We start from the raw sequence: 22,643 nt of genomic DNA, 5'->3' as shown, positions 1-22,643 counted from the left end.
CGGACCGTAGCATCGGTACTACAGGTACAGACCCTAAACCTGACCCTAACACTAACCTTAACCTTTGCTTACCTTTCAACAGTTTGCAGTGGTTAGCAGCTTCTTGACTCGCGTACGGGTCCATATCTGTCTGGCAAATGGAAAATGCCGTATCCGTAGCCCACAGGCTACGGGTACGGGTCCGTATCTGTAGACACTACCTAGTGAAAAACCTATACATCTTTCTGGGGTCATAAGTGACCCCAGACAAGTTTCCATTATCCTTGTCACACCAGTTGGCCGATCTCTACAAAAAACTATGAGCAGCTGTAGGACAAGTAGATTGATAAATTCATGGTAGGAAACATTTTTCAGATAAAAGATATAAAAATGGCAAATATAATTATATGGCTGGGGTCATAAATGACCCCACTCCGTCGCTTGAGGGTTAAATAAGCATAAATACAATTTTTGACATAAATTTTCAGTATGTAAGGACAAATCAGAAAGTAGAATCAGAAAATAGGGTTTGAAACATATGAACAACCTCTGTGAGGAGCAAAAATGAGCAGGTTATGGGTAACACCTGGTCACAGAGATGAACTATTTGAACTGCAGTAGTGAGGATCATCAGAAATGATGTTCAAATGACACATATCTATGCATTGTTCATCCGTAGATAATTCCCAGTAAGGCACTTTTGATATGACACTTAAATGCTCCTCTCATGGAGTATAAAATGTGTTGGAGCTACAGTGTGCGGAACCACACTTTGACAGCATCCTCAGTTCTCCTCCTTCATGTGGACACTTTGTCTGGTAGATTCAGGGCCAGCCAGAAAAAAAAAATGACGCTGTCACCCAAATTTCTAATGTAGTTCTCTTAGAGTGGGAATAAAACCACTAATACAGAGTTTCTCAAATAGTGGCAAGGGGAGTGTGAGCAACTGGGAGGAAAAGGTCTGTCTATGCAGAACTAATTAGAATAGAAAGCCTTTACTGTCATTGTATAACAAGTATACAATGAAATTGGGAGCACTGCTCCATTTGGTGCTTAGGAAATATATACAATAAGACTACAATACAATAAAGAATAATTAAAAATAGAATAAAAATACAGTAAAAATACAATAAAATAAAATCCAATGGTTTCCCATTGCAATTGTGGAAAAACAAGAGCATTTAGATTGCACATACATGATTGCACATACATGATAAAGTGACTTGAGATTCACTGTGAAATATTGAACGGGTAGTGTGTGATACCAGTGATTTTATCATCATTGTGTTCCTATTTTTGTTGTTCAGAGCACTGCTCTGTAGCGTTGACCAGAGGGCAGAAGGTTGAACAGATTTTGACTGGGGTGGGATGGGTCCTTGATAATGTTTGTAGCTCTGCTGTGGTAGCGAGAGCTGGCGATATCGTCCAGGGAGGGGAGGGGGCAGCCAGTGATCTTCTGGGCGGCGTTGATCACTCTCTGCAGCGCTCTCCTGTTGGCTGCAGTGCACCCAGCATACCACACTGTGATGCAGTACGCCAGGATGCTCTCAATGGTGTCAACAGCAGCTTCTCCTCCAGGTGGTTTTTCCTGAGCACTCTCAGGAAGTGGAGTCGCTGCTGGGCCTTCTTCACCACCGCCGTGGTGGTAACAGTCCAGGAGAGGTCATCTGAGATGTGAACACCCAGAACTTTGAATGAGTGGACCCTTTCAACGCAGACCCCGTTGATGAGGAGTGGAGCTGGGTCGATGCTGCGTTTGCGGAAGTCCAGGATGAGTTCTTTTGTTTTTGTGGTGTTCAGTGTGAGATTGTTCTCTGAACACCATGCTGACAGTCTCTCAACCTCATCTCTGTACGCCGACTCCTCTCCTCCTGAGATGAGCCCAATCATGGTCGTATCATCAGCGAATCTGATGATGGAGTTGGAGAGATGGGTTGGTGTGCAGTTGTGTGTACAGTGAGTAGAATAAAGGACTCCGTACACAACCTTGTGGGGAGCCGGTGCTGAGTGGTTATGGTGGGGGAGTGGCGTGAGCCGAGTCTGACCGTTTGTGGGCGGTCTGTCAAAAAGTCTTTTATCCATCTGCAGATGGATGTGGGTAGACCAAGGAGAGAGTTTGTCAACCAGAATGTCCGGGATGATGGTATTAAAAGCTGAGCTGTAGTCGATGAAGAGCATCCTCACATAGTTCCCCTGGTGTTCCAGGTGACACAGTGCTTTGTGAAGAGCTATGGCAATGGCGTCCTCAGTGGATCTGTTTGCTCTGTAGGCAAACTGGTGCAGGTCGAGTGTGTGGGGCAGTTTGGTTTTGATGTGCTCTGCCACCAGCTTCTCAAGGCATTTTGTGATTATGGGTGTGAGAGCGACGAGTCGGTAATCCTTTAGGCTGTCAGCTGATGTCTTTTTAGAAACTGGGATGATTATTGATGATTTTAGACAGGGAGGGATGGTGGCTTGTGACAAGGATTGATTGAAGATTTTGGTGAAAACCCCAGCCAGCTGGTTGGCACATCCCCTGAGTACTTTTCCCAGTACTCCATCAGGACCAGCAGTTTTCCTGGGGTTTACGGTCCTCAGCACTCGTCTCACCTGGTGTTCATGGAGTGTTAGGGTGCTGTTGCAGGGGGCTTGTAGTGTGGTCCGTATGATGTGGATCTGACAGCTTCGAAGCAGGCAAAGAAACGGTTCAGTTCCTCTGCCAGTGAAGCGTCAGCGTCCACAGACACAGGATTCTTGTCCTTGTACTGCGTGATATGTTGGATACCTTGCCACATCTTCCTGGGGTTATTGTCGGTGAGGTGCTCCTCAATCCTCTTTTTGTAGGCTACCTTGGACTCTTTAATTCTTCTCTTCAGGTTGGCTCTGGCCTTGGTGTACTGGAGTTTGTTGCCAGACCTGAAGGCGGTGTTGCGAAGTTTGAGGAGTTTCTGGACATCGCTGGTCATCCAGGGTTTTTGATTTGGGAAAACCCGGATGTGTTTCTGAACTGTTACAATGTCCGTGCAGTTTTTGATGTAGGAGAGTACAGTGTCTGTTTGTTCCTGTAGGTCCTGACTGTCAAATAAATCCCAAATGGTGTGTTCAAAGCAGTCCTGAAGCTAAGAGAGAGCTCCCTCAGGCCAAGTTTTTATTTTCATTGTGTGTGGCTTTGTTTTCCTCCGGAGAGTGGTGTATGCAGGCGTGAGGCACAGGCACAGATGATCAGACCCAGCGAGGTGGGGGAGAGAGGTCGCTTTGTAAGCATGTTTAAGGTTGGAATAAACATGGTCCAGTGTTTTCTGCCCTCTGGTGGCACAGTTCACGTACTGGACGAATTTAGGGAGCACAGACTTTAAGCTTGGTTGAAGTCCCCAGCAACGATAAAAACTCCGTCGGGATGGGCGAGTTGCTGTTTGTTTAGGGTAGCGAGCAAAAGGCTAAGGGCCGCGCCGATGTTAGCATCCGGTGGTATCTAAATAGCCGTCACAATAACTACCGTCAGCTCTCTCGGTAGATAAAAAGGTCTGCACAAGACTGCCAGAACCTCTAAATCAGGAGAACAGAGCGTGTCAATGATCCTGCTCTTACTACACCACTCGTTGTGCACGTAAACACAAAGCCCCCCCTCTTACCCTAGTCTCTGTTTCTGTCGTGCTGGTGTAGCATGCGGCCCACTAGCTGAACTGCAGTGTCGGGGATCTGCGGGTGAAGCCACGTCTCCGTGATGAAAATAATGCTGCAGTTGCGGACAAAGCTGGTTGCAGTAATTGTCAGCTCCAATTCATCCATTTTGTGGGTTATAGATCTGGCGTTGGTGAGGAAGATGCTCGGTAGCGATGGTCTGTGGGGATTTTTTTTAGCTGAACTATTGTTTTAACGTCGCCATGTTTTTTGCGGCGCACAAACTGTGCTGGCCATTCGCATAGTTCGGACTCGGACGTATGGATATTCAAGAATATGCAGTTGGAACACCAGCGTACTTGATCAAGTCACCACCCAGGCCCATCTATTGCGGGTGTCAAATATGTGGCCTGTGGGTCAAAACCAGCCCGCCAGATGGTCCATTTCGGCCCCCCAGGACGACTACACAGAGTGTAAAAAACTACAGAGAAAACATTAACTGTAAATTTTATCATTGTTATTTTTTAATTGTAATTATGATGATCAATACAATCTTTTTTGGGGGGGAAAAAAGATGTCCACATATGTGGACTCCAGGTCCTACACACGTGGACAAAATTGTTGGTACCCCTCAGTTAAAGAAGGAAAAACCCACAATTCTCACTGAAATCACTTGAAACTCACAAAAGTAACAATAAATAAAAATTTATTGAAAATTAAATAATCAAAATCAGCCATCACTTTTGAATTGTTGATGAACATAATTATTTAAAAAAACAAACTAATGAAATAGGGCTGGACAAAAATGATGGTACCCATAACTTAATATTTTGTTGCACAACCTTTTGAGGCAATCACTGCAATTAAACGATTTCTGTATTTGTCAATGAGCGTTCTGCAGCTGTCAACAGGTATTTTGGCCCACTCCTCATGAGCAAACAGCTCCAGCTGTCTCAGGTTTGATGGGTGTCTTCTCCAAATGGCATGTTTCAGCTCCTTCCACATATGTTCAATGGGATTCAGATCTGGGCTCATAGAAGGCCACTTTAGAATAGTCCAACGCTTTTCTCTCAGCCATTCTTGGGTGTTTTTGGCTGTGTGTTTTGGATCGTTGTCCTGTTGGAAGACCCATGACCTGCGACTGAGACCAAGCTTTCTGACACGAGGCAGCACATTTCTCTCCAGAATGCCTTGATAGTCTTCAGATTTCATCGTACCTTGCACACTTTCAAGACACCCTGTGCCAGATGCAGCAAAGCAGCCCCAAAACATTACTGAGCCTCCTCCATGTTTCACCGTAGGGACAGTGTTCTTTTCTTCGTATGCTTGGTTTTTGAGTCTATGAACATAGAGTTGATGTGCCTTACCAAAAAGCTCCAGTTTGGTCTCATCTGTCCAAAGGACATTCTCCCAGAAGCTTTGTGGCTTGTCAACATGCATTTTTGCAAATTCCAGTCTCGCTTTTTTATGAGTTTTTTTTCAGCAGTGGTGTCCTCCTTGGTCGTCTCCCATGAAGTCCACTTTGGCTCAAACAACGACGAATGGTGCGATCTGACACTGATGTACCTTGGCCTTGGAGTTCACCTTTAATTTCTTTGGAGGTTGCTCTGGGCTCTTTGGATACAATTCCAACGATCCGTCTCTTCAATTTGTCATCAATTTTCCTCTTGCGGCCACGTCCAGGGAGGTTGGCTCCTGTCCCGTGGGTCTTGAACTTCTGAATAATATGAGCCACTGTTGTCACAGGAACTTCAAGCTGTTTAGAAATGGTCTTATAGCCTTTACCTTTAAGATGTTTGTCTATAATTTTTTTTCGGATGTCCTGGGACAATTCTCTCCTTCGCTTTCTGTTGTCCATGTTCAGTGTGGTACACACCTTTTCACCAAACAGCAGGGTGACTACTTGTCTCCCTTTAAATAGGCAGACTGACTGATTATGAGTTTGGAAACACCTGTGATGTCAATTAAATGACACACCTGAGTTAATCATGTCACTCTGGTCAAATAGTTTTCAGTCTTTTATAGAGGTACCATCATTTTTGTCCAGGCCTGTTTCATTAGTTTGTTTTTTTAAATAATTATGTTAATCAACAATTCAAAAGTGATGGCTGTTTTTGATTATTTAATTTTCAATAAATTTTTATTTATTGTTACTTTTGTGAGTTTCAAGTGATTTCAGTGAGAATTGTGGGTTTTTCCTTCTTTAACTGAGGGGTACCAACAATTTTGTCCACGTGTGTAAGAGGTTAAATAATTTCTAGACCTTGACAAGTTGTTTTGATCATAAGTAAAATACTAGATTGCTCAGTTCCAGACAGCTGTGACTAAATGTTGTGTTCCTTTGTAGATAAACTCTGATCTGTCAGTTGTATTGTGTAAATGATAAATTGAGGCATAATACTATTGAAATTGGACTTGTTTTTCTTAAGAAATTTCAGGGTGTTCATGATGTTTTGTTAAAATTATTCATTAAATATGATCATTTTTAGAATGTACTTTTTTGAACTAAAACAAAGGGAAAAAGTTGTGGTTATTCATAGGTTATTATGTTGTGATTTTACTGGTGCAACACACTGGAGATCAAATTGGGCTGAATGTGTAACCTGGACTAAGATGAGTTTGACATCTCTAATTTTTACTGTGAAAAACAAGACAAAAATAACATAGCCCTGCACATTCGTGTTTTAATAGCTTCAGTATGTAAAACTGTGTGTGTGCATATACACACACACACACAAATATATATATATATATATATATATATATATATTTTGTTACGGGCGCCGCAGTATTCTGGTCTCCTCCTCTTGTGTGCTTGTGTGTGTGTGTGCGTGCTTGTGTGTGCGCAAGCCTTTGTCTTTTGTTTTTTTATGCTCTCAGGTTGCCGCTGCAGCTGATCCTCCTCACCTGTGCCTGGAGTCTGATTTAGAGCAGCTGACCTGAGCCGAAGTCAGCCAATCCGGAGCCTGCATGGATCAGTATATGAAGCCGGCAAGCCTGAAGCTCGGGAGCTTGCCGCTGTAACCAGCCATGCTCATGTGCCTCGGCTTAGTTGAACTTTGTTAGACATTATAAAACTCTGTACATTTGGAGGCACTAGTTGTCGTTCATTGTATTTCACACACGCTAATTTTGATTGTTAGGATTTATTTTGGGACAAAACTCTAGGTTAGAGTCTCTTTGTGTTTTCATTTTTTATTTTAGTTCCCAGCACTCATTTCGTTATTGCCTCATTTTTTGTCACAATTTTGTTCTTTTATTAATAAATACCTGCAATACCATTGACAACTGGCTTTATGTTACTTCCCTTTTCCCCAAAACGAGCTGGGTTTGTAACTATATATATATATATATATATATATATATATATATATATATATATATATATATATACATATATATACAGTTTATAATCTTTGTATATGTGCAAAGTTATTGAGGGGGGCCCAGAAGTTTTTCGTCCTCCAAAGGGGGGCCTGACAGAAAAAATTTGAAAACCACTGCACTAACATGAAAAAGCTAAAAATCCTGCTGTGCAACAGGTGAATTCAGGATAACATTGGGAAGACAGTGTTGTTCTGTGTCTGAATGTATTAATAAGCAACTGTTTTCTACGTAATGTGTTTACTGTACCTCCAGTAGATGAGAATACCAATGAGGACGATAAGGCCAAGCACAGTGAGGGTGGAGATGACAGCCAAAGGAATCACAGCCTTCCTCTCTTTATCCATGAAGGAGCCAACTCTTGACTCATGGCTGCTGTCACTGGCATCTAAAGAGGAAGAACAAAGACGGGGAGAAGTTACAGCTGCTGCAGAGTGGGAAAAAGTCAGAGCTATTGCCTGCTGCACTCTGGAGCTCCAATGTAACTGTACTTCTCAGAAGAAGAGCGGCTATGGCTGTAGATATTCAAATACTTGGTCAACAATGAAAGACACTTGTGTCTGTTGAAAAGTGGCTCTTTCCTTATCTTCTGTACCCCACAGATATGTCAGATGTGCTTTCACTGACATTTTGAAGCTGGATATTTGCTGCTGATTTAACATTGTTATTTAAGATTAAGACTTTTTGAGGTCTGGTCTTAGTTAAACAAAAGGCCGAACTAGGACTTTTCACTCACTTACACACCACTGTTCAAAAGTTTGGGGTCACCCGGACAATTTCATGTTTTCCATCAAAACTTACACTTTTATTCGTGTGCTAACATAACTGCACAAGGGTTTTCAAATCATCAATCAGCCTTTCAACACCATTATCTAACACAATGTACCATTAGAACACAGGAGTGATGGTTGCTGGAAATGGGCTTCCGTACCCATATGTAGATATTCCATTAAAAATCAGCTGTTTCCAGCTAGAATAGTCATTTACCAGTTTTAAAATGTCTACTGTATTTCTGATAGATTTCAAATTATCTTCATTGAAAAAAAATGCTTTTCTTTCAAAATTAAGGACATTTCTATATGACCCCAAACTTTTGAACGGTAGTGTATACACTTTATACTTCCAGTACTGCAGTATATCTCAATCAGTACATTCAATTACACTATTTCACTCATTTATTCATTTGACTATATTTAGCTCACTATTGCAAACCATACATTTACTATTTTATTTCTGAATTACTAGAACAATAAAGTAGGTTTATATTATTTCCACTGCTTATCCATTACTGTAAGTTCACAATTTCAGCCATTTAACTATTACTGAAGCAACTTCAATCATTTATCTACTACTTTTAGGTAACTGCTTCAAGACATCTCTTATTATTTGCTTACAAGCCTACTCAGCCACTCTCACTGGCAACACGGTCTCACAACTAACTCAAACATATACACTAAAAGCCACAACATTAAAAATACTGAAAGATAAAGAACATTACATTGATCATCTAATTAAAACAGTACCTGTCAAAGGGAGGGATATACTAGGCAGCCGGTGAATTGCAAGTTCTTTAAGGGGATGTGTTGAAAGCAAGACAAATGGACAACATGAGGATCTGAGTAACTTTGACATTGGCCAAAGTTTGATTTCATAGTCCTAGAAGGGCACACTATACATGGACCACTGATAAATAATTGCTTGGACGGTTTAAATCCAAAGGCCATAGAGAAATAACCATAATGAAACATTCATATTATGCTTTATACTCCTCCTTACTCATTCAGATTTTGCTCAAAATTTCATTCATTTCTTCTATCATCTTGACAGCAAGACATTCAAATTAAGAGGTCATCTCCAAAAAAAGCAGAATGATCACCTAAAGTGACTCAAATTTACTTAAACCAGTCAGCTCATTTCTGCCTCCAGAGCAGCTCTGTCGCCTTCAATAGTTTGTAGAACTATTAGTCCAACATGCTAAGAAGACAAAAAAAAGTCCAACATGCTAAGATCTTGCATGGGTCGACTTCAGAAGGAATCAGAAGTCACATTAATAACCTAGAATTGAAACACTGTGTTCCAGCATTCACATTCACCTGCCTACTGCACAAATACTAAACTCATCACATTCAGACCACCTGTCAAACCACTTGAAAGAAACACAGAGACACATAAAGTTCACAATCAAAAATCCATCCCAGTGTAAGTGAGAACACATCCATCAAACTAGAGCACATACGCATAGCTGAGGTGGTGTCAATCAGACAGCATAATTGTAACTTTGAATAACATGAAATGAAAATCTAATGGCTGGACCTGACCTCACTGAGCTGCTGCTGCTGAATTCTCTCTTTACTGTCTGATAACCAGGAAAGAAAACACTAACCTTGACTGGGGAGAGGCTGTTTGTCAGAACTTACCTCTTCTGCACAAACCGGCCCAGTTCAGCCGTGAATGGCTAGGTCAGCCCTGTTGACTAGTTCATAAAGAGCCTATTGTGTGATTTCTACTAGGGGCTCACCCAGAGTAAAACCCATTTATTCAATCATACATCTAAGAAATATTTCTCTGCCTCTCAAAGTCCAAGGGCACACTAGTGATTATAATGAGCAGAGAAAAGAAAAGGCCCAGACAGAAAATGGAAAAGGTTGTTAGTTTTTGTTCAGAAGCTGAAGACAAAGTGAAGAATATGTGAAGAAATGAGGATTTAAAACTTTTAGCCAAGGGTCCCTCTGTAAAGGCCTAAATGATGAAGATGAGGTTCTGCTACTGTATGTGAATGTCAGGTTGTCAGGAATAAAGGAATGGAAATATAGGCAGAATCATAGCAATTTTTTTGCATGCTTTATCCCAAATTAGCACCATCCGTTTTCAGCAAGATCATCTAGACAGCCCCCAGTTTCCATTCATTTGTTTTAGAGAACTTGAAGTAAATTTATCCAAAAGCCCTGACAACACAAATCATAAATGTGCCTTAAAGTAATAATCTCCTTTGACAAAAGAGCTTGGAATGATTTGACCTTATGCAGAGATATAATATACACTGCCTATCCAAAAACAAACAAACAAACAAACAAAAAAAACGCACACTCTAATATCTCATTGTACCATGTGTAACTCTGAGAACGACACACATTTGCCATGGCATTGTTTCAAGAAACTTTCCCAGTGTCACAGCATTATTTCTGGCTAGAGTTGCAGTCATTTTCTACCAAGATTGCATAATGATGATGGGAGATGGACCGCTGAGCAGTTTTCTCCAGCACATCCCAAAGATTCTCAATGGGGCTGAGGTCTGGAATCTGTGGAGGCCAATCCACAGATTATCTTACTTGTTTCATACACCCAGATCTACTAATTCACAATGCAAGCCCCATGAACCCTGGCAGTGTCCTCTCAGAATATGCCCATGCCATCAGGCAAGAAAAACTCTATTGATGGAAAGACCTGGCCATTCAGTATATTCAGGTAGTCAGCTGTGGGCACATAATGTTGCTGAACCTGACCAACCCCAGATCATAATTCTAACCCCCACAGGCTTGTAGGCACTAGGCATGATGAGTGCATCACTTCATCTGCCTCTCTTCTATCCTGATGTCCTGATGCGCCAATCACTTTGAAACAGGGTAAATCTGGACTCATCAGACCACGTCATCTGGCAAAGTGAAATCATTTTTTTCTGATTAGCCTCACTGATCAGTGGTTTTCTTAGCGCTACAGAGCTGTTTATTTCCAACCCTTTGAGTTCCCTTTGCATTGTGTGTGTGGAAATGCTCATACTTTCACTATTAAACATAGCCATGAGTTCTACTGTTGATTTCCTACAATCATCTAAGAGTTTGTTGCGACCACATTTGTTCCTAAAAGATGATGGTTCACCCATATCCTTCAGGTTTTAATAATGCATTGATTGTTCTTAAACTGATTTTTTTTTTTTTTTTTTTTAGCAGTTTCAGACAACCAAAGAGCCATTTCGACCCATTTCCCACAGAAAAGAAAACACCGGGACATGCAAAATCCTTTTGGCATTTAAAATGAAGATAACACTGCATATATCACTTTTTTACCTCTATGCCCTTGTTAATCAGTCGTGATTAATTAATTACAAAGCCTCTAATTAGATAGATTAATTTTTTAAATTGTGTCCTACCACTAATATTTATCTTACTTAGTTAAAGTTATTTTTGCTCCTGGACCTCATATGTTACGTCATGTTAGCTGGAAATCAATAATTTGCGAATGTCTATTTAACTTGTAAAATCTATTTATCTATTTATCTTAAGCTAATAACTTTTCTCCGGTAAGTTGCTGCCCTATTTTCCAAGACGACACTCCTCTGACTCTCTGACCTGCTGCCTCGATGCTGGATGTGACATCGAGCCGTGTTCTCTCGAGTAACGTCGTAGTAACCTGACATATCAAAGAGTAGATACTGAGCAAGAAGATTATCCGTAGTTTACCTTAGTACTCACGAGTACCCGACACAATGCAGGACTCTGCTGTGAAGGCGGAGACGTGCAGCTGTGGTGTATTTGCGACAATAAAAAGAGAAAGAAATTTGAAGGAGCGACAACTAGGATTTAGAAATGGTGGCCCGCCACTGCTGAATGAATGTAGAGGAAACACTGGGATCCAAAGATCAACAGGACTCCAAATGAATACCCGCAGGCGGCGGGTGTCGGAGATTGACGGCTGGGACGCATATTTTGACAGACGAAAATTTAAAACGTATTATTTTGATGTTGCAAGATCACCATAATCTTCAAATTTAGAATTAAATTTTTAAAAATTAACAATCTAAAATAAAAGAAATTTTAATTAAATAGTCTGCTGATTATTTATTTTCCAAAGCTACAGGGAGCCACAACAGAGGGGTGAAAGAGCCGCATGCGGCTCCGGAGCCGCGGGTTGCCGACCACTGATCTAGTTAAATCCAAGGGGCGACTTTTTTTGGACAGGCAGTGTATTTCAGTAGGTGACACGCTCCCTTTATTTTTCCTTTGTTAAAGTTCAGCCTCAGCTTGTTGATAAGGCACTTGCAATTGAGGAAATTTCAAAAACCTTCAGAAAAGTAGAAGTTTTGGTTACTATACTTTCAACCATATTACCATGCAACTTTAACTACACAAAATATTACTAGTGACTGAGCTGAATTATATACCAACAAGTCGATTTTCATTGAAATTAACTAAAAACAACATATGCCTGGATGGAAGGGAACTGATTGATTCAATAATTTCCCATTAATGATGCAGAATACCAGAGTATTCTTTCATGATATAGTTTCTTCGCGGTTGATTGGCAGTGTAAAAATCAACTGCAGTATGAAAGTATGAAGTACAGATGAGTAGTTGTTAATGGGGTACAACATACAAAGTCCTCCACTAGCACCAGTGTTCCCCATAAACCTCTAGCAGGAGATTTTTTCTGAATATCTGATACTATGTCAAATCTAAAAGCAACCGGGGTCAGTTTATTCACAGATGGTCTAACACCTTTATGAAACACAGTGTAGTCTGAGACATGAGAATGGTGTGTGTGTGTGTGCCACCTGGGGCCTTAAAAGAACACTGCTGCACTCTGCTGGAAATGTCAAGTAACATTTGGGAACAGAACATTTCTATGTTTGGCACTCAATCAAACTGATTTAACCACACTGTAATTTGGGATTTTGGACATTACTCTTAGTCTTTAAACAAAAGGATGGAGAAGGACAGGAAGCAAGAATGTGAATATTCTTACTTTAAGAAGAGGCTGCCTTTTGATTCCTAAATAGAAATCTTAAAACATTTTCTCGGTATAGTATGGAATTTGATAAGATACTGTGTATTTCAAATTGAAGTGCACTACCATATGAAAATGCTTCCTCAATCAGTATCAAGCTGATAAAACTGCTAAAAATTCTGCCATGCACTGGCAGATTATCACAACATATTACAGATTCACATCACTCCTTGACTTTCAAATAACATATTAATTAGTATTCAGTGTATGGGTGTCAAGGCATTGAATTCTGTTCTCCACTCACCTCTCAGTCAGGGCACTTCTTTCTACAAATAAATTTTGGGATATGCTGTTGCCCTTTACAATCCTACACATAAAAATTGGTGGAGAAAATACATGGATGAATGGTAGTAATGAGTGTGTCTCAAATGATGATAATGACTATGATGGTTCGTTCATCAAAGTTATGGGATCTTGTTGAAGGCTGCAATGGCTGACACTTAATATTAGTGAATTTTCTTTTTGTGGTTACAGAAAAAAAATGAAATGGAGTTTTGTTGCAGAGAGATGGTGGATTAGTCATCATTTAGATGTCCAAAACTCTTCCTGATCCCTTGGAATTTGCAGCTGCAATGCAGTTTGCAGTTTGTTGTTCCCCACACCGACGGCTTTTTTTTTTTTTTTTTACCTGCAACTGCTTCCTCTTCCTCCGACTCTCTTTCTGTGCGCTCTGAAATACTGAAGTCAGAAGATGTCTCGTTGTCAAAGAGGCTTTCACCATGCCCTGAACCGCTCTCCTCCTCTCCACCCAGCGACCAGGGTGAAGCCGAGGTTACCGGTGATATGGTTGGCGTAGCTGTGCCTCCTACCTCTGAGGTGATGGCACTGCCACTCCCACTTTCAAAGTAGAATGCTGAGGAGTGGTCCTCCAGATCATCTGGGGTCTGACCAGACTCTGAAGTCACGGAGGGGGGGACAGTGCTACTGACTTTGGTTGAATAAGGGAGCACGCTCTCTCCAGAAGCTGAGGTGGGAACCCTGTCCCACTCCTGATCTATGCCTTCTTGTGAGTCAGGAAACAAGGCTGAACCAGAGGCACTACTACTACTGTCTAATACTGGTCCCTCTGGTGTGGGACTGAAAGGGGAGGCTGTGGGTGACAGAGGGAGGACAGAAGTTTGGAAGGCAGTCTTACTGTCTGATGCCAAGAACCAGGAATCCGTGACAGCAGATGCTGTGGCTGCAACAGAAATGGGCAGGTCACTATGGGTGACTTGGAGAAACTGGGAAAGTGGAGAGGTTAATGAGGGTGAGATAGAACTATGGGAGAGCAGAGGCTGGTCTGAGGACAGACCATCAGAGCCCACCACAGACAGAGAGCGTAGACGGTTGTTTACAGCAACACCTGAGGTCGAAAGGAAGCCCACACTAGAGTAAAGCTCTAAACTAGTTGAGTCCCAGACAGAGGATGGCAGGGGCACATGAGGAGTTGCGTGCAACCAGGATGAGGATGCTGATGGCTCCAGAGAACAGCCACACATGGCATCCACATCACTAGCTAACGGAAACCCATCACCACTGACCTCAGGGAGGAAAGATTCTATTGTGCTTCCTTTAGCATATCTTGAGTCCTCATACCCAACTGAGAAAGGTCTGGACAGGCCTGGGGTGGCACTGGAGTCAGGAGAAAGAATAACTGAAGGCTCGAGGGTGGGGCTGACAGGCAAAGAGACTGTCGAGAGGGATGGATCCCAGGCAGATTCAGAGATCTCGGCAGCGACAACATTGTCAGATGTGTCCGGCACCCTTTGAAGTGGAGGGGTATCACTAAATACTGAGGGATCCCCTGAAGATCCAGATAACAAATCACCAGTGCTATCACTATCATCAAACCCGACACCAGGGAAGACGGGGTCAGTCTCCCAACCAGACAGGGACTGGGAGGAGTGAGGGAGGTGAGGCAGGGTGGAGGCAGAGAGGGTGGATATTGCAGGAGAAGCTGTGCCTTTGCTAGACAGCGGCGTGGTAGCAACATGCTGGGAGTCCAATGCAGAGGCAGACAACACAGGCCACGAAGAGGAAGGGTCATGCAAGCAAGTGGAGGAGACGGCGCTGGGGTCTGCAGTGTCACACAGAGGGGAGGAGGCGAAGGAGGAGGATGAGGAAGAGTAGGGGAAGACAGCGGGGCTCTCACCGTTGGATACTGGCTGTGTGGTCTGCAAGAGAACGGCACTCAAGCCAACAGAGGTAGTGGTTGTTGAAAAATGAGGCATGCTGGGACTTGTGTGCCTACGCAGAACAGCTTCACTTGAGGAGAAAGTTTGGCCAAACGAAGTTTCTGTCCGGGTTTCTGGAAGAAGACCTCTGGCTTCAGTGGAAACACTTCCATGAGTGGTGGTGTCTTCATTTATGGGAATTGCCAAACCTGGGTCAGCCTCAACCTGGATGAAGGATGATGATGATAATGTTGTGCTGCTCGTGTCACTGGTATGAGAAGCCATTATAGTCGTGGTGGTGCTGTATGGAGAAATACTTTTATCACCTTTCGCCTTTGCGCCAATGAAAGCAGGAGTAGTGGTACTTACACCACCTTTTGCTTTTTCAGAGTCTTTTGAATCTATGCTTCGATGAGCACCTTCTGTCTTTGTAATGGGATATAAAGGAGTAGTGGAAGTAGCAATGAGGGGTTTGTTGGTTGTTGTGGTGGAATAAACAGGAGCATTGTCAGCACCGCTGAAGTCAGCACTGGCTGTGCTTTCTTTTGATAGGATGACCTCTGGTGGTAGTGAGGAGGTCCTGTGGTGTGTTGGTTCTTTGGAACGGGTCAGCTCTTGACCTGATTGGGTGGATCTGAGAGGGGGAACTGGATCAGTGGTGGTTCTCCTTTGATCAAACTGTGCTGTTGTAGTTCTCATGCCAGGTAAAGGTAAAAAAGGTGATTCAGATGTAGTGATTCTCTGTGAGTTTGTAGAACTCCAATCCACGTCATTATCCTGGATTTTGTCTGGTTCATTCCAAGACAGATCAGGTTCATAGTTTCCCTGTTGGTTGGTTAAAGTAAGGTTTACAAGCAGTAATAAGCAATGTTAATAGCTGTAATTAAATAATGATATGCAAGCAAAAATTAAAACTTTCTTTACCTCGTCGTCAAATTCATCTGAATCTGGATCCAGCACATTTTCTGGAAAAAGGAACAGGTTGCAATATTAACATCACATTAAATGATTCAAAACAAGAAGTACATTAACTTTAACAAATTGTCAAACTCATCAGACATACAATTTTGACATTATTGATTTGAAAATTATTCTGAGCTGTAACTGATGGTAATTTCCTTCAGAACTGATGTGTGACAAAGGGTAAAACATTTTTAAAGCAATGTGATGAGAACATCACAGGGAAGAACAGGTACACTTTTGGACACTATGTCCCTGGATGTATCAAAAAAAAAAAAAAAAAAAGGTTAACTCCCGAGTTACTTTTGTTCATTTGACCCTAAAAATGTAATAATGAATTTGAAATGTAAATGTCTTGCTTATATTGGATGTATGTGTGGAATGACAATGGGAGAAAATGGAAGAAGGAGGACAGGTTATGCACGCCACTTTGAGTAGTATGCTGTTCTATGATAAACATAATACCAAATGGGAACAAACACTTGCATGCGACAGATTTAGGGACTTTCATGCATGGAGATCCCCCCGCCTCCCCCCAAAAGACACACACAAACACAGAAAACCTTGCACAAAAAGCATTTGCAACTAATATGTTTTGTCTGTTTCATCATCCCTTCAAAGTCTGACGAGTCAAAAAAGAATTTGAACTGAAAATTCTCAATTATTTTTCTCCAATAGTCTAAAATTTTTAGGATTTAAACTCCACCCATCTGTTATTTGACAGGGATAAAACGAGCTCACAAAGAGTTATTTGCAAATGCTGCACAAGCTGACCGAGCTCAGACACAGAGCACACAGTTGGGCATGTCTGGGGCAGGTGTGCAGGTGTGCAGGTGTGCAGGTGGTGGTCTTGTGGGTCTTACCTGTCTGAGGCTAAGTGACACATCATGGAGACCAGATCAGACTGGTTTGTGAAGCATGAGGTGGGGTTTTACAAGTTTAATGAACTGGGTTTGAGAGATATGACTGAGGGTTTGACTGAAAAGTCACTTTATCAGTGCGAAGCCTTAGTTGAGCTATATCTGATGTAAAAAGAAGCACATGCATAAAATCAAGATAAAAAAAATAATTGATTTATTAGTGAATTAGACAACTATAATCTCTAATGTGACTCATTATTTCAGTTACCAAATCAAAAACCTAAACATGTAGAGCAACTTCCAAACTGCTAAAATTCACATGCTTTTCTTTCTGTTACAGCTTTATGACAAAAATCCTCCTCATGAAATCATTCAAAATGTATTGAATATTTGAAATAAATTTTAGGCATGGTTAAAAGTGGCTGTCATTTGTTAATTCTTCTGGGACTGGTTTGAAGAGAAAAAAAATCCTTTTTTATTTTTAAATCTATCAAGATTAAAAACGGAACTCCAGAGAATACATGACAGGAGTTTAGTATGCCATTTTTGAGTGTAGCTAAGACGGCACCATAACTTTAGTCTTGCTGTGTAAATAAACTGAATGTTGCAAAGTAACACTCATTCATGCAAGCTGACACTGAAATAGGATGCAGGGTGGTTTCTCTTTGGAACAAGACACATTAGTTTATTTAATATAAATTTCAGCTGAATTACAAAGTCACTATGACTGCCATTTCTATCTACGTAACACAAAATAGTGCTGCACACATGAAAACATTTCTCTTACTGTGAAAGGCAAAAGGAACAGATGCCACAAAATGATGTGACATGAAGGAACATGGAAATTGACCCCTTGCAGACAAACCAAGCATATTCATTTATCTTAAAATATAGAGAAATGAGATGAAACAGTTAAAAACACAAAAAGAAAATTGGAACAACAGCGTGTGTGATTGTGAGGTGATTTTATATATATATATATATATATATATATATACACACACATATATATATATATATAGTGCTTAATAAATACATATATAGTGCTTAATAAATTTATTAGATCATGTGTTTGCTACTAGTACAGTATTCCTCATTACCAAAATATATTTATGTTTCTGTAATGGTTAATCCACCAGTATATACAAGCTCAGTAATCAAAATGATATCTTTAAAATATAATCATTGTTGTTATCTATGAGTTTTCTAATTTACTGTTTAGCGCATTATTATTTTTTGTTTGACATGCCAGATTATAGTTATTTACTTGCATTTCTGAACAGAAAAATGCATTTCAGTGGTTGTATGTTATTCTTGATGAATTTCTGAGTTCTCAGAGAATTCCAGTGTGCTGGCTAAAATTTGGGCATAAAAACAAGAATTCAGTTTGAAATTCCTCCATCCTGTTCAGATGTCTGTGTTCAAAATGGTGATGTGTAGGGAACTCACTGAGAAAAACAGAGCTCGATTTAAAGCATTTCATGATGTTGGATGGTCTTTGAGAGAAATATGGCAAGACATAAAGTGTTCTCACAGTGTAGTCAAGAATGCCTTGGACTTGACTGCAGAGGCTGGTACTTACAAAATGCACCATGGAAGAGGCCAAAAATGAAAGTTAACTGAAGCAGATGTCAGGCACCTCAAGATCTGAAATACTACAGACTACAGATACTACAGAAGCAAGACCATTGCTGATCTTCAGGCAGAGGTTAATGCTTCCAGATCAGAATCTGAGAAAGTCCCCAGAATGACCATAAGCAGACGACTGAAGGAACAAGGCTTAAAGGAAGAAAGATCGGCTGATAAGACATTATTGAGGCTTGCAAACATCCAAAAATGCTGAAAATTTGCCAGGGAGCACAAACACAGGATTGTAGATGACTGGAAAAAGGTACTCCAGACTGAAGAGTTGGACTTGGACAAGTCCAAGTCCAACTCTTCAGTTAGCATGTCCTCTTTATGTCCACAGAAAAGCTGGAAGACATTTTGATGCTCAGTGCACTGACTCACAGTTTCCATTATGGTATGGGGTACCATTTGTGGAAACGGCATGGGCAAATTAGTTGAAATGGATAGTATCATGAACATAAAGCTCTACTACAAAATCTTGGTGCATCATGGAATCACTTCTGGATTGAACCTGATTGGTTGTGGGTTCATATACCAAGAAGACAATTTCCCAATCATACTTCAAAGCTGTGCAAAGACTACTGGACAAGAAAAAAGAATCTGGAATACTGGAACTGATGGACTGGTCAAGCCAAAGTCCAGACTGGAAACCTATTGAACAGATCTGGGATTTATTGATTAAAAAATAGATCACACAAAAGCTTCATTCAAAGCAAGTCTCTGGGAACGGCAAGGAACTATTTGGAACTCATTAACAAAAGACTGTTGAAAACTACATAAAAACAATGCCAGCAAGAATGCAAGCTATCATCAGAGCCAAAGGAGGAAATACAGATTTTTGGTTAATATATGTGAATAAGGACTATTTAGTTGTTCCAGATTGTTATTTGCCTAATAAATAAAAATACAATTTTTAGTTTGAAACAAGGTTTTGACAGATTTCTGAAATATTTGTGTATTTCTTACTTTTATGGCCAGTGGTCTGACAAATTTGTTAAGCACTATATATCCCAAAAAAAAAAACAAAAATCGAATTTGTATTTTATAGTGTTCAGAGGGAAAGAGAAAAAAAATGTGTTGGAAGATTAAACATATGACAAGACAAGAAAAACAAGCAGAAGGGGTGAATGTCTCTTATCAGAAATATCTCCTGTCACTTTAGCCAGCTCATGTGACGCTCATAATTTGATAATCAGTACAAGTTGCATTTTCCACTTGGGATTTTTCCTAGGCTGGCAGCTACCCATTGCTTCTAGACTTTGTACTTCTAAAAAATTGGCTTTTAATTTCAATTTAAATTCAAATCTTTACTTCCCCACTGACAACATGAAGATTGTTAGTTTTAGGGTTACTACGATTACTGTTTTATTGTAAATACTGGAGCCCATTTGTGACAGGAAAAGAGAAGAGATTATGAAAAAAATTAAGTCAAATATATAGGAAAAACATTTGACTCAAAACTGAGACACTTTCTGCCAGTTAGAGGCAATCAGAATCATAAGACACCACATTTTTGACCTAAATTATGAGATGTAGAAATTACTTTCAAAAAATATTAGTTGGCCAAAAGTCTTAGACAATCAGACACAATTAGAATACTTAAAATTGTATTTGTAAATATATTAAGTCAAAATCACGATATACAAAGTCGATGTCAACGATAATGTGAATATTTTTCGATTAAAAAGTCCAAAGTTTGACTGACTGGCTCATTAATATAAAACAATTACACATAAAATGTATATTTTCAGCTGTGTTAAAAAAATGCTTTTACTACTGAACCCTAGTTCGGTGCTGGGCACGGTCACTCTTACCGGGGTCGTCGACGGGCATGACAAACGTCAGCATGTCGCTCACACGTCCATAGAGACCGTTAGTGCAGACCGCTACCACCTGGACTGTGTAGCTGGTGTTGGCCAACAGGCCATCGAGGATTGCCCCCTGGCAGTCAGACAGAAAGTAAACTGGTTTAAAGAGTGATTCCCCACCCCCAGACACTTATTTCCTTTGCTTCATTTCTAGGAAACCCAACAGGGAGTTCAGAGTAGCTGCAATATGGCACACCTGTGAGGTGGGATGGATTATCTCACCAAAGGAGAAGTGCTCACTATCACAGATTTAGACAGATTTGTGAACAATATTTGAGAGAAATGACGATATTGTGTATGTGGAAAAAGTTTTAGATCTTTGAGTTCATCTCATAAAAAATGGGAGCAAAAACGAAAGTTTTGCGTTTATATTTTTGTTGAGTGTAAGAAGGCATATTCAAACTTTTGACTGGTAGTGTGCATGTTGGTGTGTTATTTCCAGTTTCTGACACTGAAGCATTCTTGAATGCATCACTTGAATGCAGATAAAACACAACATTTGACATTCAAATATCGAACTGGAATGGAACTGGATCTTTTAAATAACTTCAGCTATTAAGAGCTAAGATACTTTTGAAGCAATAAGAAACTGTTGAGGCAGAAATATTGGTTCCTTTGAACCAATATTCTTTATAAGACAGGTCAATCAATGTTTTTAAAGTGTGAAGTGTTACCAGATTCAATGATCAGTTCGACTAATATTTAGATTTCTAAGTGTATGACTTCTAACAGCTGCTAATTCAGGACTGAAGCGCCTGATTAGTGGCTATGGACAGAGAAAAAAACATGACAAATTGTTTGGTGTAAATTGTTGATATTGAACTTGTGGATTCTCACCACATCCTGGTCTCCGTCGGTCAGGTATTCAGAAGGGACAGATGTTTCTGCACTGGCCAGTTGGTAGGTGACGGAGTACTTCTCAATGCTGGCGTCGTACACTGCCCGAGGCCGCTCCCACGTCACCAGCAGGCTGCTCAGGTTGTAGGGCACTGCCTGGATGTTCTCTGGCTCTGAACTGCAAACTGACAGAAGCCCACATACACAACAAATTCAGTTGAAGTTGGGGATGTACTCTGCCAAATACCCATGCTGAGTGCTGCAGATTGTAAACTGTCAAATAACAGGGGAGATTTCTGAAAGTTTTTTGTTCCAGTGTGCCTTAATCCTGAAGATACACTGTACCTGTTGTTCCGGAGAACAGATGGCAGCTACTAATCGCTATAACTTGTATTTTTAGGCCTTTGGTCAAGGGTCACTGTGACCTCACAAAACATGTTTTGGACCATAACTGAAGAATTCATTCACCTGACCTATTCGTCTTGTACAGTGAAAGCATCATGAGGAAAATACAAGGTTTATTGGGATTATCCATTGGAGGTTTTAACATAAATAACATAAGTTATGCAGATGACACAGTGCTGTTAGCAAACAGTGAGGTAAACTTGCAGACCATAGAATCCATAATTAATACTGAGAGCCAAAAAACTTTTGTCTTTAAAGGCATTATGGAGGATGTTTTTTGTTGTTTAATTTGTCTGATTCACATAAAATTAATATACGGACCTTTAGTGGACTTGTATGTATAGTTTCTAAAAGAATAAAAAATAAATAAAAACAACCGTGGACATGGCAGGACCTGAAAAACATCAGCCAATCAACGCGCTCGGACCGAGGCGTTTGCTTTGCTCCCTTTCCTGTCAATCAAAAATCTTCCAGCTCAGGCCTAGTTACGTAGATTACATACGCCTTGGACTTACGTGTTTTGTGTATGTGTTGCTTTGGTATAGCTTCGTAGTTAGCTGGAGACTTGTTTTGCTCATCTTTTTTACATAATGGCAGATAAAGATCCAGGGGGACCCAGTCGTAAAAGAAAGGAATTTTTTGAGGTCAGAGAAAATAAAAGACAACTGGATTGCGAGAATGCAAAAACAAAAGTGATTATTGGCGAGGGTTAGCTCAAGCAACAAATAAAGAAATAAAGACAGATGCCTTGGTTGCTAAATTCCTTCTGGACAGGTAAAATGTATTATTGTATTATACTGCGGCTGTAGGCAGCTTCACGAGTCCTACGCAAGTTTCTGGAGGGGGGCGTTTCTTCGTAAATGTTAAGAGGGGGGAGGTTAGAGGGGGGTGAGGGAGAGGTTGTGTGTGCGCATGCTACGTTCAAAGTCGTAGGAAATTAAATCTCCTCTAATGCCTAAAAAGAAAACAGAAGTAATGCTAATTTCAGAGAAAAATGTCATCCCAACCTGTAACACAGAGTTAGACCAAGAACCTGAAGCAGGTTCATCATTTCAAATATTTCATTTTCAAATCATTTCATCGTTTTTAAATAGTTCAAATAAATAGTTCATGGATGACATCAGATGGGAGGCGTGAAACAGACATCAGATTTAGAGCAGCAATGACAAGAACAGCATTTTCGA

At 40.6% G+C, this 22,643-nt stretch overlaps 1 protein-coding gene across 4 annotated transcripts in view; it reads right to left on the bottom strand.

Moving 5' to 3' along the window:
• The window catches only part of ptprz1a (protein tyrosine phosphatase receptor type Z1a), a 204,102-nt gene that overhangs the window by 56,464 nt on the left and 124,995 nt on the right, over positions 1–22,643 (bottom strand). For 3 of the 4 annotated variants that reach the window (XM_022211189.2, XM_022211190.2, XM_051951542.1), the window contains exons 9-13: positions 21,055–21,239; positions 20,164–20,290; positions 15,825–15,865; positions 13,373–15,725; positions 7,213–7,351 (exon numbers count right to left, since the gene is read on the bottom strand). In XM_022211189.2, coding sequence (XP_022066881.2) covers positions 7,213–7,351; positions 13,373–15,725; positions 15,825–15,865; positions 20,164–20,290; positions 21,055–21,239 — 2,845 coding nt within the window. The remainder of the gene's footprint in view (positions 1–7,212; positions 7,352–13,372; positions 15,726–15,824; positions 15,866–20,163; positions 20,291–21,054; positions 21,240–22,643) is intronic. The other variant, XM_022211191.2, reaches the window with a different exon arrangement.

Source organism: Acanthochromis polyacanthus, chromosome 8, assembly GCF_021347895.1.
Source record: "Acanthochromis polyacanthus isolate Apoly-LR-REF ecotype Palm Island chromosome 8, KAUST_Apoly_ChrSc, whole genome shotgun sequence".
In the NCBI taxonomy this organism is placed as follows: domain Eukaryota; kingdom Metazoa; phylum Chordata; class Actinopteri; family Pomacentridae; genus Acanthochromis; species Acanthochromis polyacanthus.
The sequence above is the reverse complement of the archived record's forward strand: the minus strand, read 5'-3'. Positions and strand labels throughout refer to the sequence as shown.